Source organism: Amaranthus tricolor, chromosome 6 (assembly GCF_026212465.1).
Source record: "Amaranthus tricolor cultivar Red isolate AtriRed21 chromosome 6, ASM2621246v1, whole genome shotgun sequence".
Lineage (NCBI taxonomy): Eukaryota > Viridiplantae > Streptophyta > Magnoliopsida > Caryophyllales > Amaranthaceae > Amaranthus > Amaranthus tricolor.
In genome coordinates this window covers 31,060,794-31,077,082 of record NC_080052.1, presented here as the reverse complement: position 1 = coordinate 31,077,082, position 16,289 = coordinate 31,060,794, and the positions used below count along the sequence as shown (strand labels likewise).

General features: G+C 34.5%; 2 protein-coding genes across 3 annotated transcripts; both read left to right on the top strand.

Annotated features, from left to right (window-relative positions):
• Nucleotides 1–1,630: 1,630 nt before the first annotated feature.
• Nucleotides 1,631–16,134, top strand: LOC130815878 (uncharacterized). 2 transcript variants are annotated; one of them, XM_057682391.1, is made up of 4 exons: nucleotides 1,631–1,693; nucleotides 12,590–12,704; nucleotides 13,831–14,480; nucleotides 15,323–16,134. In XM_057682391.1, exons 2-4 carry the CDS (start codon nucleotides 12,700–12,702, stop codon nucleotides 16,003–16,005), a joined length of 1,338 nt encoding a protein of 445 aa, XP_057538374.1. In that variant the 5' UTR covers nucleotides 1,631–1,693; nucleotides 12,590–12,699; the 3' UTR covers nucleotides 16,006–16,134. The 2 variants fall into 2 exon arrangements, with proteins under 2 accessions (XP_057538374.1, XP_057538373.1); XM_057682390.1 differs by lacking the exon at nucleotides 1,631–1,693 and adding an exon at nucleotides 11,052–11,776.
• On the top strand, nucleotides 3,402–6,815 carry LOC130815881 (uncharacterized). Its single transcript, XM_057682393.1, has 3 exons — nucleotides 3,402–3,524; nucleotides 5,551–6,414; nucleotides 6,504–6,815. The coding sequence occupies exons 2-3, from the start codon at nucleotides 5,556–5,558 to the stop codon at nucleotides 6,518–6,520; spliced, it is 876 nt and encodes a 291-aa protein (XP_057538376.1). The 5' UTR covers nucleotides 3,402–3,524; nucleotides 5,551–5,555; the 3' UTR covers nucleotides 6,521–6,815.
• Nucleotides 16,135–16,289: the final 155 nt, after the last annotated feature.

Below are 16,289 nucleotides of genomic sequence, written 5' to 3'. Positions count from 1 at the left end.
TGTTGAAAGTATTCGAGAACTGAAAATGAGAAACGAGAACTGAGGAACTTAAAATCAAGTTTGAAATGTACTTTGCATATCTTGTGAATATATTATGATGATCATAGTATTACATTGTTGAGGAGTTTGTTCTTGGCATCAGGCGCTGATTCCGATTCAAACGGCTGTCATCTGTATCATGGATGGAAGTATTTTGTAGGAAGATTTAGCTTCAAGTTTCGATCCAGGCCACAACCTTTATTTTCTTTATCAAGGATTTAGCTGCATTTTATTTTACTTATTGGTGACTTTGATGACCATGGTGTATTTATGCCTTTATTATGGTTTGAGAAAACAATGTTATTCTCTCAATGGTAATATTTTAAACTTTTGTTTTCAAACGATTCTAAATTTTAATAGATTTTAGCAATTTAAAATTTAAGATTTTCGCATTATTTATTGTAAACATAATTATTAGTGTGATTTATATACAGGTATTGCTGCGGTTATTACAACATAATTCAAGATATCCTCATGAGCAATAGCCCTTACTCTACCAATGTAAAACATTGGACAAATTGCTCCAAGTTCCTTTCTTAATGTTTCCAAAATTAAATCTTGATTTAGATAAATATTGAGAGAAATATGAACAAAGTGTGGAGAGAAATTTGACCAAAAACTCAAAATTCTAATTGCATGAAGTTCTTTTAAATGACACATGCATGTTCTATATTTATATAAATATTGTAGGATTTCATATCATATAACTGATGAAGCATGAATTAAAATAAAAGAATACATCATTATAAACATAGCATTGCTAAACAATATTCGAACAGGTACAATATTCCTCAAACCAGCACAACTTGTTTGGGCATGTATATCTTCATTTCATTCTTGTTTTGTCTATTTAAGTATTTAGACACTAAACTTTAGTATTTGTTTTGTCTTAATATAATTATGGTATAAGAAATGTACTAAATTCTAATATCCTCTAGATTACTCCTAGTAGTAACTTCTAAAAAATGAAACACAATGTTGACTAGAGTAGATATAGACTTTGTATAAGTTTAAAATAGATTTATTATGTAATATTTTTAGTACGTATATTTCTTAATATTCCTTACACATGTCCACATTCATTACTCTTTATTCCACTAGGATACACTTTCTAACTTTACATTCAAATTTATATTGACTATCTTAATATAGACTTTTTTTTGAACAAACTTTAATATAGACTAAAGCTATACAAGACCATTAAGCTATTTACTTCCATTTTCAAAAAACAAAAAAAACCTATCAAACGTAAACGGTATTGTAGAAAACTAAAATTTGGCGGCTTAATTTGAAATTGGGTGTATTGGTCGTTGGGTCATCAATTCGGTCAAAATTTCGATGGATTGCTGACTGACCACTTCACAAATTGTCGCCATTGTACAGCTTCGAGCTTTCTCTTTAGCAATCAGCCAATCAGCATGTTCCATACTCCATACTAGAGGAAAATCGATCTTACGAATCAAATAGAACTGAAATGCCTGCAATGATCTTCTAAAATTCAGTTTCTGTCAATTAATAGTATTAGAATCATGGTGTCGCCACTGAAATGGAAGAAATTCTTCGAGGAGGAATATCGACCAGAAAAACTAAAAGTTTTGGCGTCAATTGAATTCGCGGTTTTCATTGCTCTCTTTTCTCCTAAAATGTTCTTCAGGTACTTTGCTTTTCTTTCAATTTGTTAATTTCAGAGTTCTAATTTCTTGTTATATTTTCATGTTTGTTTATTTTTTATGCGAAACTAAATTTTTAGAGTTCAATTTTCGAATTTGACGGTGTCGGTGTCAATAAAGAAAGGAGTTTCTGTTGTCTGACAATGAATTAGGTCAAATTTGGTTAATTGCGCCAGCAAGCAGCTGAAGATTTGATGATTATAGGAAGGTGATTATCATTTGATTGTGTCAAACATCCGTATTTGTTCTCATGTTTATTGTTGCATGGTTTGGGAAACCATTAATATATGTAGTTGCAACTATAGGAAGTCGAAATAATGCTGAGAGGAATCCATCAATGTATTTAATATTAACCGATTGGGTTGAAGTGAAGCAGGTAAAGGGACAACCCTGTGAACAAAGCGTCCCTGTACAGCGAGGGACGAGGGTCCGCGGAATGGTAGAAGAGTGTAGGGTCTCGGTCCCGCCACTAGGGCGTTATGGAGGCAACCTTATTAGATGTTAATCTAGAAAAATCTATGTAAAAAATCTAAACAAGAAACTTGTAGAACATGTTTTTAGAATATTATTAGTAAAATCTTAGGAAAAATCTAGATATAGCAACCTAGAATAATCTCAAGAATTATCTAGATATGAATATAATATGCTAGAAAGTGTATAACACTCTAAGCTTAGCTAGAATAGTCTAGAAACTAGGAGACTTACCAAGGCTATAAATAGCCACTTCTTGTACTTTGGAGAAGCAAGTAATGCAAGCTATATTCACTTAACAATTCAAAAATATTGTCCAACTCATCTTTACTCCTCCCCTAACTTGCAACAATAACCCACTAACTTCCTCATATTAATTCTAACAAACCTTACCTGCCTGAAGTGAAGCAGGTGAGTGACTAGTGAAAAAAGTTAAACTGGTGCAACTTGTTGGTAAATAACTGATATGTGATCTCACGTTTATGAATAAGAGAGAGGTTGATTAAAGCTTCATGTAATTTATACTCTTCTAACTACCAATTGGTTTTAGGATGGAACATCCGGTCAACTCTTTTTTTCTTGTGTGTGTCATGTTGTGTACACAAACGTAATACAAATTTGTCCAAACTAAGGAAGGCATCCATGAATTTCATTATCTTACAATTTCTCATTTTGGTTTTCCCTTGTAGTAATTTTGTTACATATAGTTGGCTACTTTTCCTAACATTAATTACTTTGTTGCATGTTTCCTTTTTTGGAAGGGTTTATTGCTCATCTTAGGGGTTTATATGAAGGAATATGTCCGTAGACATTTCCGACAATTACTAAATATAAATATATAGGATATTTATGAAGATAATAAAGTTAATTATTATTAGTAATTATATTTGCTTGCTAGAGAATAAATATAATTGGTGGGTCAATAATAATTGGACCACAACTAATATAATTAATCCTATAAGGTCTTACAAAAGAATCAATTGAACGGTAAATGACTCGGGCCCATTAGGAGTATGGGCTTGCGATCCAATTAGGTTAACAAAAGAATCGGTTTCTTTTTGACCTAGGTTACTAGTATTATATGAGGATATAATACTAGTAGTGGAGAAGTGGGGATAATGGGACGATGGATGTGAGTATTATAAATATGTTTATTTAAACTCTCACCATACACATTTCTCAATCTCAAGTTATTGAAAAACCAGAAAAAGCAAGAGAAACAATCTCTTCCGTTCTAGCAAACGTTGGTGTTCAATTGATTCCGGTAGACTGAATAGAGGAGCAACGTTTGAGGCTCTCAATATTATCTTATCGCGTTATTTTCGTGGATTTCACGCTACAAAGGTAATATAGACTAATCCTTTTATATGATTCATATGTTTGATTATGTTTATGATCCTGAGATAGATGTTAGGAAAGTGTTTCCTGAAATTTCGCTTTAAGCATCCATCGAATCCCAACAGTGGTATCAGTTAAGCCTAATTCATAATATTCATATGATCTTTTTTTTTTCTCTGGAACAATTCACAATCGGTTTTTTTTTGCATAAAAAAATCAGTTTTTTTTATGTTAACTGTATGGAAGTTATTCATAATATTCAATTTCAATTGGATTGAAATATAAATAAAAAAAAACTTGTTTTTCCTGATTTTTGAAGCCATTCATCCCAAATATTGTATATCCATTCGAATTTGTTCGAATTAATCAAAAAAAAAAAAAAAAAAAATCAGTTTTTTTTTGGATGAAAATTCGAAATTTTGTGTTAATTGTCTTGGGGCTTTGATTATTCACGAAATCCAAACAATGAAATGAAACACAAAATTTGTTCATTGTTAATTGTGTTTTTCGTTATGGTATTCAAGTGTTTTGGATCGAAAATGCTTATACCCTAATTTTTCCCCAATTCAATTTTAATTGTTAAAACACAAATTGGTTCAATTGGCCTGAAATTTAAATGCGAAAAACTTGTTTTCCCTGAAATTTGAAGCAATTCATGCACAAAGGTTGTTTATTAATTCGAATTTGTTCGAATTCATAAAAAAAAAAAAAAAAAAAGAGAGGAAACAAATACCGAAAAAAACGGGCTGTTTATGGTGGCCGGAGGGAGGCGGGCTGCTGGCGGCTGCCGGGTTCCTTGGCGGCTGCTGGGTTCTTTGGCGGCTGCTGGGTTCCATTCTTCACGGCCACTGTTTCTTTCTTCCAGTACAAGATGATGAAGGTTGAAGGTGACCTTTTTTTTTGAAATGATGAAGATGGTCCCAGAAAATGGGTTGGTCTTCATTCTTGTATGCTGCTTCCGTTTTTTTTTGGAATTTTTTTTTTTTTTTTTGTTTTGTTTTTTTTGTTTTTTTTTATGTGCATATATATTAATTGAGTCTTAATTGGTTTAAATAGTTTTTTTTTGCTCTTAAATAGTCTCACTTAAATTAGTCAAGTTTGACTAAACATAAAGGGTATTTTATATGCTAATTGTTATGACCCTTTAGTTTGATATATTGCATTGTTATTGTCGTTTATAATATTTGATATTATTTTGACATGTTATGACTAGTATGGCACAAAACAAAATTTATATATAAAATTAGGATAGTATATACGATCTGCGAATCGTTTGTTTTGAATGTAATTATATACGATCTGCGAATCGTTTGTTTTGAATGTAATTAAATACGATCTGCGTATCGTAATATTTTTATTTAAAGTATGTAATCACAAATGAAAGGAGTTTCAAGGAAGGTGATCAATGGAAATTCATGGAAGCTTCATGAAGATTAGTTTTTTTTTAGGGGCCATACTAGATCATCTTTTATTCATGCTTTTATTTGCTTTGAGCGTTTATTTTGGTCTTTGCATGCATAAGTTAATGTATTGGTTAAATATGCTATGTGTTCACTTAATATTAACCATGCTAATTAACTTGAATCCCCATAAATAATATTGAGTTTTATTGTTTTTCCAAACAACACCTATAAGCCTTTGATAATGAATAATACATTCTGCCAAAGCGAGGTATTGCTCATAAATCTTGGGATATGGGGTAAATTTTTTTTTGAAAATTTACAGGTTCATGTTTGGTTTCACTCAACAAAATCATCAAAAACAAAGTTTTGGGTTTTGAAACTAAGAGATAGGATTGAACAAGAATTATCAATCTATCTACTAAGAATTATAATTAGTTATAATTAGTAAAAGTTTACTTACCTTAACTCCTATAGTTAAAGGTAGGGCCAAAGTCCGTTTAACTGTAGTGGGAGAGGATCTTAGTTGTTATTTATTCAAAAGGGGATTTTAAAATTTTGAATAAATTATTAAATTGTTTAATTACTGCTTATTGATAGACTATTAATTTTACTTTATTACATTGTTGTAGAAATCATGTCTGGTTCAACTAACAACAACACTCCTGCTTTTAACTTGCGCTGTGTCTTGGAAAAAGACAAATTGAATGCAAACAACTTCCTTGAATGGGAAATGGCTGTGAGAATTGTTCTCAGAGCTGAAGGAAGGGAAAGTGTTCTTGACACTCCACTCCCTGAACCCCTGCCAGAAACTGCAACAGTTGCAGAGAAAAGAGCTAGGCAAAATCTCGAGGCCAATTCTGTGCAAGTAACATGTCTGATGCTTGCTTGCATGGAACATGATTTTCAAAAACGTTTTAACAATCTTGATGCCTACACAATAATCCAGCAACTTAGAACAATGTTCGAAAAGAATGCTCGATTAGAGAGATTTGAAGCTAATTGTAAACTTTTGGAATGCAAACTGGGCAAGGGAAAACCCGTCGGACCCCATGTGTTCGCCTTAATAGGGCATTTTCAAGTCATGGAAAAGTTGGGTTTTCCTTATCCCAAAGAGCTGGCCACTGATATTGTGATCAGATCCTTGCCAGAAACTTTTGATGCTTTCAGATTAAATTTTTACATGCAAGGAGGGGAAGCAACCTTGCCAGAATTGCATGGTATGCTTATTCAGGCTGAAAGGAGCTTACCTTCTGAACCCGCACTGAAAGATGTGCTTATGGTCAGAAAGAATAAAAAGTTCAAGAAGAAAGGGGTTCCTAAATGGAATGGCAATGGTAAGGTAGTTACCACTAATGCCTCTCCCAGACCAAAGGCTACTCCAAAGGCTAAAGTAGCAGCACTACATGAGTGCTACCACTGCCACAAGATTGGCCATTGGAAGAGGAACTGCCCCGTCTATCTAGAAGAAAAGAAGTCTGGTGCTTCATCTTCAGGTATATATGTTATTGAAATTAATTTAGCAACTTCGGCTTCTTGGGTATTTGATACTGCTTGTGGGTCTCACATTACTAGTAATGTGCAGGGTCTAAAAAGAAGTAGAAGCTTGAGCAAAGGTGAGGTGGATCTCCGAGTCGGAAATGGAGCAAGAGTTGCTGCTTTAGCTGTTGGAGTTTATATTTTAACATTACCCTCTGGTTTAATTTTAGAACTAAATAATTGTTATTATGTTCCTGCCATCACCAAGAACATTATTTCAATTCCGGTTTTGGACACGGAAGGTTTTTCATTTACTATTAAGAATAATTGTTGTTCTGCATATTTAAATGATATGTTCTATGTTTCAGCTAAATTATTAAATGGGTTGTATGTGCTAGACTTAGAAACTCACATCTATAACATAGACAACAAGAAACGTAAAACAAATGATTCAAACCCCACTTACCTATGGCATTGTCGATTAGGCCACATAAGTTCAAAACGAATAGAGAAACTTCATAAAGATGGAATTCTAAAATCATTTGATTTTGAATCATTTGGTATTTGCGAGTTTTGTTTGATGGGAAAAATGACAAAGTCACCTTTCACAGGTACAAGTGAAAGGGCCAATGACCTCTTAGCTCTCATACATACTGATGTATGTGGACCTATGAGTACCGTGGCTCGGGGTGGTTACAGCTACTTTATAACCTTTACTGATGATGTAAGCAGATATGGATATGTTTACCTCATGAGACATAAGTCGGAGTCCTTTGAAAAGTTCAAGGAATTTCAAAATGAAGTAGAAAACCAACTTGGGAAGAAAATAAAAGCATTACGATCCGATCGTGGTGGTGAATACTTGTCTCACGAGTTTGATGATCATTTGAAAAATCGAGGCATACTCTCACAATTGACTCCACCAGGAACACCACAATTAAATGGCGTCTCTGAGAGGAGGAATCGAACTCTATTAGATATGGTTCGATCAGTGATGAGTCTTGCTGATCTTCCTATTTCATTTTGGGGATTTGCATTGGATACAGCTGCATTCACACTTAATAGAGCACCTACCAAAGCAGTGGAAAAGACACCATATGAGATGTGGACGGGAAAAGTTCCAAAGTTGTCTTTTCTAAGGATTTGGGGTTGCGAAGCTTATGTTAAGCGTTTAATATCTGATAAGCTAGCACCCAAATCTGACAAATGTCTTTTTGTGGGTTACCCAAAAAAGACAAAGGGATACTACTTCTATAACCAAAGCGAAAACAAAGTGTTTGTTGCTCGCAATGGTGTTTTTCTAGAACAGGAATTTATTTCTAAAAAAACAAGTGGGAGTAATGTATATCTCGAAGAAGTTCGAGATGAGCAACAAATGGATAAGGTTAACACCTCATTAGAGGCGCCCCAGCATGAAAATGCCCAGGAGGAAATGCATTCAACGCACTTACCTCCTACCGCCCCAAGTGGAGAAAATCCACTCGAAGTCACTCTACCTAATGAGGCAGAAACTTCTCTTGTTGTTCCCCTACGTAAGTCTAGTAGGACAATAATTCCGTCAAGAAGATATATTGATTTCCTTTTGACTGAAAACTCTGAAATAACCATGTTAGAATCAGAAGAGCCTACTAGTTACAAAGATGCTTTGGAGAGTCCTGACTCCGAAAAATGGCTTGAAGCCATGAAATCTGAAATGGATTCCATGTCTGAAAACCAAGTTTGGGACTTGGTTGATTTGCCTGATGGGGTAAAACCCATTGGATGCAAATGGATTTTCAAACTGAAAACAGACAAGGATGGAAACATTAGTGTTTTCAAAGCAAGGTTGGTAGCAAAAGGTTTCAAACAAATTCATGGTATAGACTATGATGAAACTTTTTCTCCAGTAGCCATGCTAAAATCCATTAGGATAATCCTTGCAATAACTGCCTTTCATGACTTTGAAATATGGCAAATGGACGTCAAAACTGCCTTTTTGAATGGGTTCTTAAAGGAGGATGTGTACATGACACAACCACAAGGTTTTGAAGATCCGAAAAATCCAAGGAAAGTATGCAAGCTTAAGAGATCCATTTATGGATTGAAGCAAGCATCAAGGAGTTGGAACCTCAGATTTGATGAGGCAGTCAAAGAGTTTGGTTTTCTTAGAAATGAAGAGGAATCTTGTGTATACAAGAAGTTAAGTGAGAATAATATCACCTTTCTGGTCTTGTATGTAGATGACATACTCCTCATTGGGAATGACAAAAATATGCTTGAGTCGGTCAAGCAATGGCTTAAAAGTCATTTCTCTATGAAAGACCTGGGAGAGGCTGAGTACATACTGGGAATAAAGATCTATAGGGATAGATCGAGGAGACTTATTGGACTAAATCAAGAGACTTACATAGATAAGATTCTCACAAAGTTCAAAATGGAAAGCTCCAAAAGAGGGTTTATTCCTATGCAACATGGCATTAAACTTTGCAAGACTATGTGCCCATCGAGTTCAGAAGAGTTCAAGCGTATGAATAATGTTCCTTATGCTTCTGCAATAGGATCAATCATGTATGCTATGATATGTACTCGACCAGATGTTGCATCTGCTTTGAGTATGTGCAGCAGATACCAGTCCAATCCAGGAGATGCACACTGGATAGCAGCGAAAAATATCCTCAAGTACTTAAGAAGGACAAAGGATAAATTTCTGGTATATGGCGGAGCTAATGAGTTGTTTGTCACTGGATACACTGATGCAAGCTTCCAAACTGACAAAGATGACTTCCGATCCCAATCTGGTTTCATATTTTGTCTGAATGGAGGAGCTGTGAGCTGGAAGAGCTCCAAGCAGAGTTCAGTTGCAGATTCTACAACAGAGGCTGAGTACATAGCAGCAGCTGAAGCAGCAAAAGAGGCTGTTTGGATTAAAAAGTTCGTTAGTGAACTGGGTGTAGTTCCTAGCATTGAGAATGGCATCAAGTTGTATTGTGACAATGAAGGTGCTATTGCTCAATCCAAGGAACCTAGATCTCACCAAAAATCTAAACATGTTGAAAGAAAATTCCATCTTATTCGAGATATTGTTGGAAGACAGGATGTAATAATAAGTAGAGTTGATACCACGGATAACATAGCAGATCCGTTGACTAAACCACTCCCTCAGCCGAAGCATGAGAGTCATACTAGGTCTATGGGGCTTAAGCATATAGGAGAATGTCTTTAGGTTGTTTACTTCATGTTTACAATTATAAAGAATTTTGTTTACCATATATTTGGAATGTTTATCAATAATATATATGGTTTGTTTCTTATTTAATTGCTTGGTTTAGTATTAAATAAAATGTTCATATAATTTGTGTTTTCAATAGGACTATTGGAAACGTTTCGATAATGGAACCCTATAAGTGAACTGAAATCACAATTTATATAATGTCTCTAATCTAAATCACTAAATTGGACATAAGTGGTTTATTAAAGATTAGCATGTAATTAATTGATAGCTCGGTTCCATGGGCTATGGAAACATAGAGATGTTTAATCGATTACATGGATGCATACCTGATGCATTGAGACTTGACCTAATCTGATTCGAAAGGGCAGAATCGAATCCTTATATTTAGTGGATTCCTTAGACATGAGTATGTCTTAATCACTACGAAATAATTAGTTTAACCTTGACGCTGTTAAACGTCGTGCTGTAAAAGGAGGCTATAAAGGCAGTGATCAGGTGGGCTAAGAATTGAGTGAGAGTTATGGTCATACAAGAATGAATAAGTCCTCCTATGTGATAGGATTGGTGTGTAGGCCTCTTGATGAGCGAGAATTGAAAATTGCATGGCCATGCGGAATAAGATTAAATGGTTAATCCTTAGTTGAACAATTCGAACTCAGAGATCAAGAAACATAATTTGAGAAATAACACTGTGTTGTCAAATTTCACATTAAGTGGCTTAAGGAATTTATAATTGTGCAATTGTCTTCGGACAAGTGGGAGATTGAAGGAATATGTCCGTAGACATTTCCGACAATTACTAAATATAAATATATAGGATATTTATGAAGATAATAAAGTTAATTATTATTAGTAATTATATTTGCTTGCTAGAGAATAAATATAATTGGTGGGTCAATAATAATTGGACCACAACTAATATAATTAATCCTATAAGGTCTTACAAAAGAATCAATTGAACGGTAAATGACTCGGGCCCATTAGGAGTATGGGCTTGCGATCCAATTAGGTTAACAAAAGAATCGGTTTCTTTTTGACCTAGGTTACTAGTATTATATGAGGATATAATACTAGTAGTGGAGAAGTGGGGATAATGGGACGATGGATGTGAGTATTATAAATATGTTTATTTAAACTCTCACCATACACATTTCTCAATCTCAAGTTATTGAAAAACCAGAAAAAGCAAGAGAAACAATCTCTTCCGTTCTAGCAAACGTTGGTGTTCAATTGATTCCGGTAGACTGAATAGAGGAGCAACGTTTGAGGCTCTCAATATTATCTTATCGCGTTATTTTCGTGGATTTCACGCTACAAAGGTAATATAGACTAATCCTTTTATATGATTCATATGTTTGATTATGTTTATGATCCTGAGATAGATGTTAGGAAAGTGTTTCCTGAAATTCCGCTTTAAGCATCCATCGAATCCCAACATTATAAAACATCTCAATTTGTAATTGGTAGTATATTTATCGAATTGAGTCACTTGAGTGGTGCTTTAATGCTATGATTGGATGAGTGGAAATGAAGGGAAAGTAAAGGGAGAGAAATGGAGGGAGGTGTTTCCTTCATTTCGACCGACATAGTGTATAAACAAGGCTACATCGCATCCCATCGACAGCACTGTAAAGGTTTCAAAATAAACGAACCGATTCCGCGTTGTGAAAAAACCATTTTGATTTAGTTTTCAAGTCAAAGAAGCACCAGTGGCTAAACTCTTTCTACAAGGTAATGAAACAATGTGTAGAAGAACCTTTCTGGGTGGTACATTATTCAATTCTGTGCATGTTTGAACTATATACTCTGTACAAATAGTTTATTTTTGAGTTAATTCAACAAATGATTAGTGCAAATTACAGCTTCTGGAAGGTGAGACACCGTATGGAAATGCTAAATAGTTTGAGGCTCTAAGCTGCAATGAATTTGTATGCCTAGATCTTAAAGATGTAGAACCTCTAATCTGAAAGGTGTACAGATTCTTTGAGGCTGGGGAAGATATGATTATGATCGATGCTCAGGATGTTTCCCAGTGAGCTAAATCTTTAAGAACTGCGTCATCGCAAAAATTATCAGTTGGATAGGAGTTGAGAAGACGACTATTAGACATGTATGAAGCAGCAGATACTAGAACAACTGATTGGTTCATCAGCCAATTTGGTCCTAAGGTACTTATGTTGTCTATGTCTATCCTGAGTTCATCATACCATCTCTTATAAGGTGATGATTTCAAGTATGGTATATTTGTAGTGTCTAGTATGTGTTGCTCCCTTATGGTGTATTATTGGTATGTAGCTGCAATCATCTAGCTGTGGTATAAAGATAACATGTAGAGGAGTTGTACTGGTTATGACCATCACTCCTTTAAATAATGAGGATTTTTACTTCTATTTGATGTCTGTTTTTCTGGTCGGTGGTTAAGTGATGCAAATCTTAGGTTGTACTTGGAGCTCTAAACTTTGTCCTTTCCAAACTTTCATTTTTCTTAATTTGGACTTGTTAGCATCCCTGTACTTGATGTCTTTAGTCTCTTCCATGAGAGGAACATTTAGCTGGTAGCTGGTAGCTGGTAGCTGGTAGCTCGTATTTGGTATCTGGTTAGATTTTACACAATTGTACCATTACACAAAGGTACATGGAAATTCTTATCCAATTTCACAAACAATCTTTTCCATGTGAAAGTTATCCATAAACATTTTATAGCCGAATTGTAAGAATATGTGTTAAATTGCAGACTGCATCAATCATATAAAAGGAGTTTTAATGTACAATAAAAGATGTCCTTTTCTCTATAGCAATCACACTTTTGGCCAACATTTAGACTCGACTATACCAGTTGATGCTGTCTGAACATGACAAGATGTACCAAAAGTCACACTTTGCTCCTTTTTTAGAGTTTTTACTATTTTATTGTTACCAAGATAATAAAGATTAAAAATTAGTAATTATATGACATGTGTCTTAAATTTTTCTTAAACGAGGGCATGATCCTAAAACCTTGATCCCAAGAAATGTGCCAGCCTAGGAATAAAGTTTTTTCATATGGCAACTTGCAGAGTTACAGTTGCAAATACCATCTTGGCGTAGAAATATGAGGTCAGTTACTACTACCCAATATTTATTTCCAAGTATTAAGGAGCATGTTCTTTTTTTTGCTAACAAATAATGATGTAATCATGTTCTAATGTTGTCAACTAGAAACAAATATCCTGTCACATGGTACAATAGATTAACATGTTTGATCTATTTGATGGCAACTTTCTATCTTATTCCAATATTAATAATTTATACTAACTACTATTATTTGATCAAGATTCAAACCAAAACTACTAAAATTATTTATAGGATAGTATACAATGTTGAGGAAAGCACTTGGAAAATGCTGCAATCACTAGGACATGAAAATGATACAGAATATTTTGCTTGTTGCATTGTTGTACATTCCAAATTATTGGATAATACTGTCTTTATTAGAATTTAGTTGTGCTTAATAATTGAAATTACCCTATGACTATATTAATTTAGGACGGAGAGAGTAACTAAACCAAAAGAATGACGACTAAAAGACCGAGTTGCATGCTTAAACATGTATCTTCTTTTGACTTTTGTATAACAATAAACTCAACCTCACCATCTACACATTTAGATTAGTACCAATCCATGTAGTTCTTGTATTTTTTTTTTTGGGGAAAAGAGGGGTTTTTGGGAAGGGGTTAAGCAGGTGGAAGTTCTTTAGAGGGTACAATCTACGGGATTTTGGAATGTTCATGCTCAAGATGCTGAACGTTTATGGTACGAATATCATATAATTAACAAGACTTGTATATTTTTCTGTCCATGCTAGTGTCCTTTAGGGTTCTCATAAGTGCACAAGAAAAACTAGTGATATATAGTTTTACATCTTAGGTAAAAAAAAATCTTTTACTTTGACCTTGAGAAAGGCAATGTTCATAGTCAAACTTTATTGATGCAAAACATAAAAAAATACTATTTTGACCGAAGAGGATAAACAATGTATCCATGATTGTGAGAGTGAAAGTAATTTGAGTCTGGGAGAACTGGCCCTAGTTTACTTATTTACTAATTTACATACACGAGTTTATATTTTTATATATAGATTGGTTCATATATGGTGAGATTTTTCTGATTAAACATTTCAAATAATATCTTCTAGCCTTCCCTGTTTATCATTGTGATTTATGCCAAATTGCCAACTATGCAGTGCTATAATTATTCTCCATATAAGACTCAAAATGAGGGAGACAGTAAAACAGAGCATCAGAAAACAGAAGATAGAGAGAATGTCAGCTGTTTGGATAGCAGTAAAGAATTCATTTCATTGCAAGTCAAACCCATCAGAAGTATATGAACCTAAACCCCCAAAAAAGAGCAATCCTAAGTCAAGAGTAGTTGTTTCGTCATCATCATTCTCAGCATCTTCATGTAAATCAACCTTCAAAGATGTAGTTCATGGTAGAAGCAAGAGGTTACAACGAATAAACTCATCAAGTCGGAGTCCATTGTCTATAAGAAGCAACGATTTGATCAACCCCGTTACACATTATGTTAGTTTAACAAATTCTGAGTTAAAGATTACAAAAAATCTTCATCTTTTTCGTGGTTCCCCCAAGTGTTACCTTGCTTCCCCTGTCCCACAACTGAGGTTGAAGAATTCATGTAAGGGGCTTGAACCTCTTTCAAATAATCCTAATGATCCCGAGTCCGACCATGTTTTTGGGTCTTCGTTGCATTATCGAAGGTCGTTGCAGATCGAGAAAGATGCCGGTGGGAAATTCAGGAAGGCTTGTCATAAATGTGGTGAGCCATTAGCTAGGCAAGATGTTGAAGAACATTATCTTTCTAAACATTCAGGTAAGTTATACTTCTATTTCTGTACTGCAAGTCGTGTTTTGATCTTTCTGTTGTCAACTTGTATATATTTAGTCTTCAGTAGTTCAGTTTGTCGAGAAATCAACTCAATCAAAAGAAGCTTATGGTGGATGTCTCAAGATATGTTATTTATAGGTTCAATCTATCACACTTGTGTCATGCTCCTCCAACAAGAGCCCTTTAAGCACCTAGAAGTGTAGATGCCGTGCAAATCTCACTCATAATTGACGCTAATTGTTCCACTTGAAAGTAGGTTTGAATGAGATTCAAACCTGTGACCTGGGTTGCATTTTCTTTAGACTAGTGTAGAGATGTGAACTTAAAATTGGAAATATTGGGATCCACATTCTCCAACAAACTATAAACTTAGCCAGCAGTAATTATTGTCTCAAAGGAAAAGTCCCCTAATTTACCATTTTAGATTTTTATTAGTTATAAAGTTTATTAGCTAGGGCATAATTATGAAGAGTTGCTTCATCACATAATTTTGAAGCTAAATGTATGTTAGTATAATAAGAACGAGGTCCAAAAGTCTTGAAGACATATACACTAGAAACTCAAGAGATCAAAATGCATAATCTCTGTTTACCTGTGTTGTTATTGACTTTTAAGGAGCCAAGGTAACATAGCATATAAGGATCTCTCATATACAAATTGAAAAGTATGCATGCTATTTAAATCATAAACTAAGTTGTAGGTTGCATTTGTGCCCCTTTTTTCTATATGCCATTTTCTGTTCACCTTTCAGAATCAACTCCGTTGTCTACTGTGAGCTAACATGAAACAACTCATCACCCTTATCATGTTTTGACTTCTTGCTGCAGTGACTGAAGTTCTTGAAGGAGATTCATCTAGGAAAGTCATAGAAATGATCTTCAAGGCAGGGTGGACTAACTTCGAAAATCGAGGCCGTATAGAAAGGATTTTGAAAGTCCACAACACACAAACAAAGCTGGCACAATTCGAAGACTATCGAGAAATGGTCAAAATCCGAGCCAACAAGCTACAACATGCCCAAAAGCATCCCCGGCTTTTAGCTGATGGAAACGAACTCCTTAGGTTCTATGGTACAACAATTGCTTGCTCTTTAGGCAAAAAAGGGACCTCCAGTCTCTGTACTTTACAAAAATGTAATGTTTGTTACATTTTAAGACATGGGTTCTCAACTCAAGATGGGATAAACCATAGTGTTTTGGGAACTTTTACTTCTTTGACGAGTGAGATAGCCTATAGAAGCATAGAGATTGGTGTCGACGAAAAAGGAAGTCATACCAAGGCCTTGAAGAAGGCACTGATCGTGTGCAGGGTGATTGCAGGGAGAGTTCATAGGCCTATAGTAGATAACATTCAAGAGTTTTTGGGTAGTAAAAGACCAGGGTTTGATTCTTTAGCTGGGAAATTGGGACCAAATAATTCCCATGTCGAGGAGCTTTTTTTGTTTAAGTCAAAAGCATTGCTCCCTTGTTTTGTCATTGTTTGCAAGCCTGGAAAAGAGATGTTATACTGAAATTTAAGGAGGAAACAAACTTTTTGTCTTTTTAGAATGTTTTTCCGAAAAATAGAGATGTCAATTGTCAACTAGTTTTGTTAATAAAATTATGTGATATCGATTCATAAAATATAGAAAAAGAATGAAATTGAGCGAAAAAAATCCACTTTGATTTTTCAAGTAAGACATACTTGTAATCTTGGTACATTTCTAATGAGTTACCTTAATTTCATATTGATACTATAATTTGTAAGCTTATATGACTATATATTTCGAATATGACTCTAAGTGGAAAAGAAAAT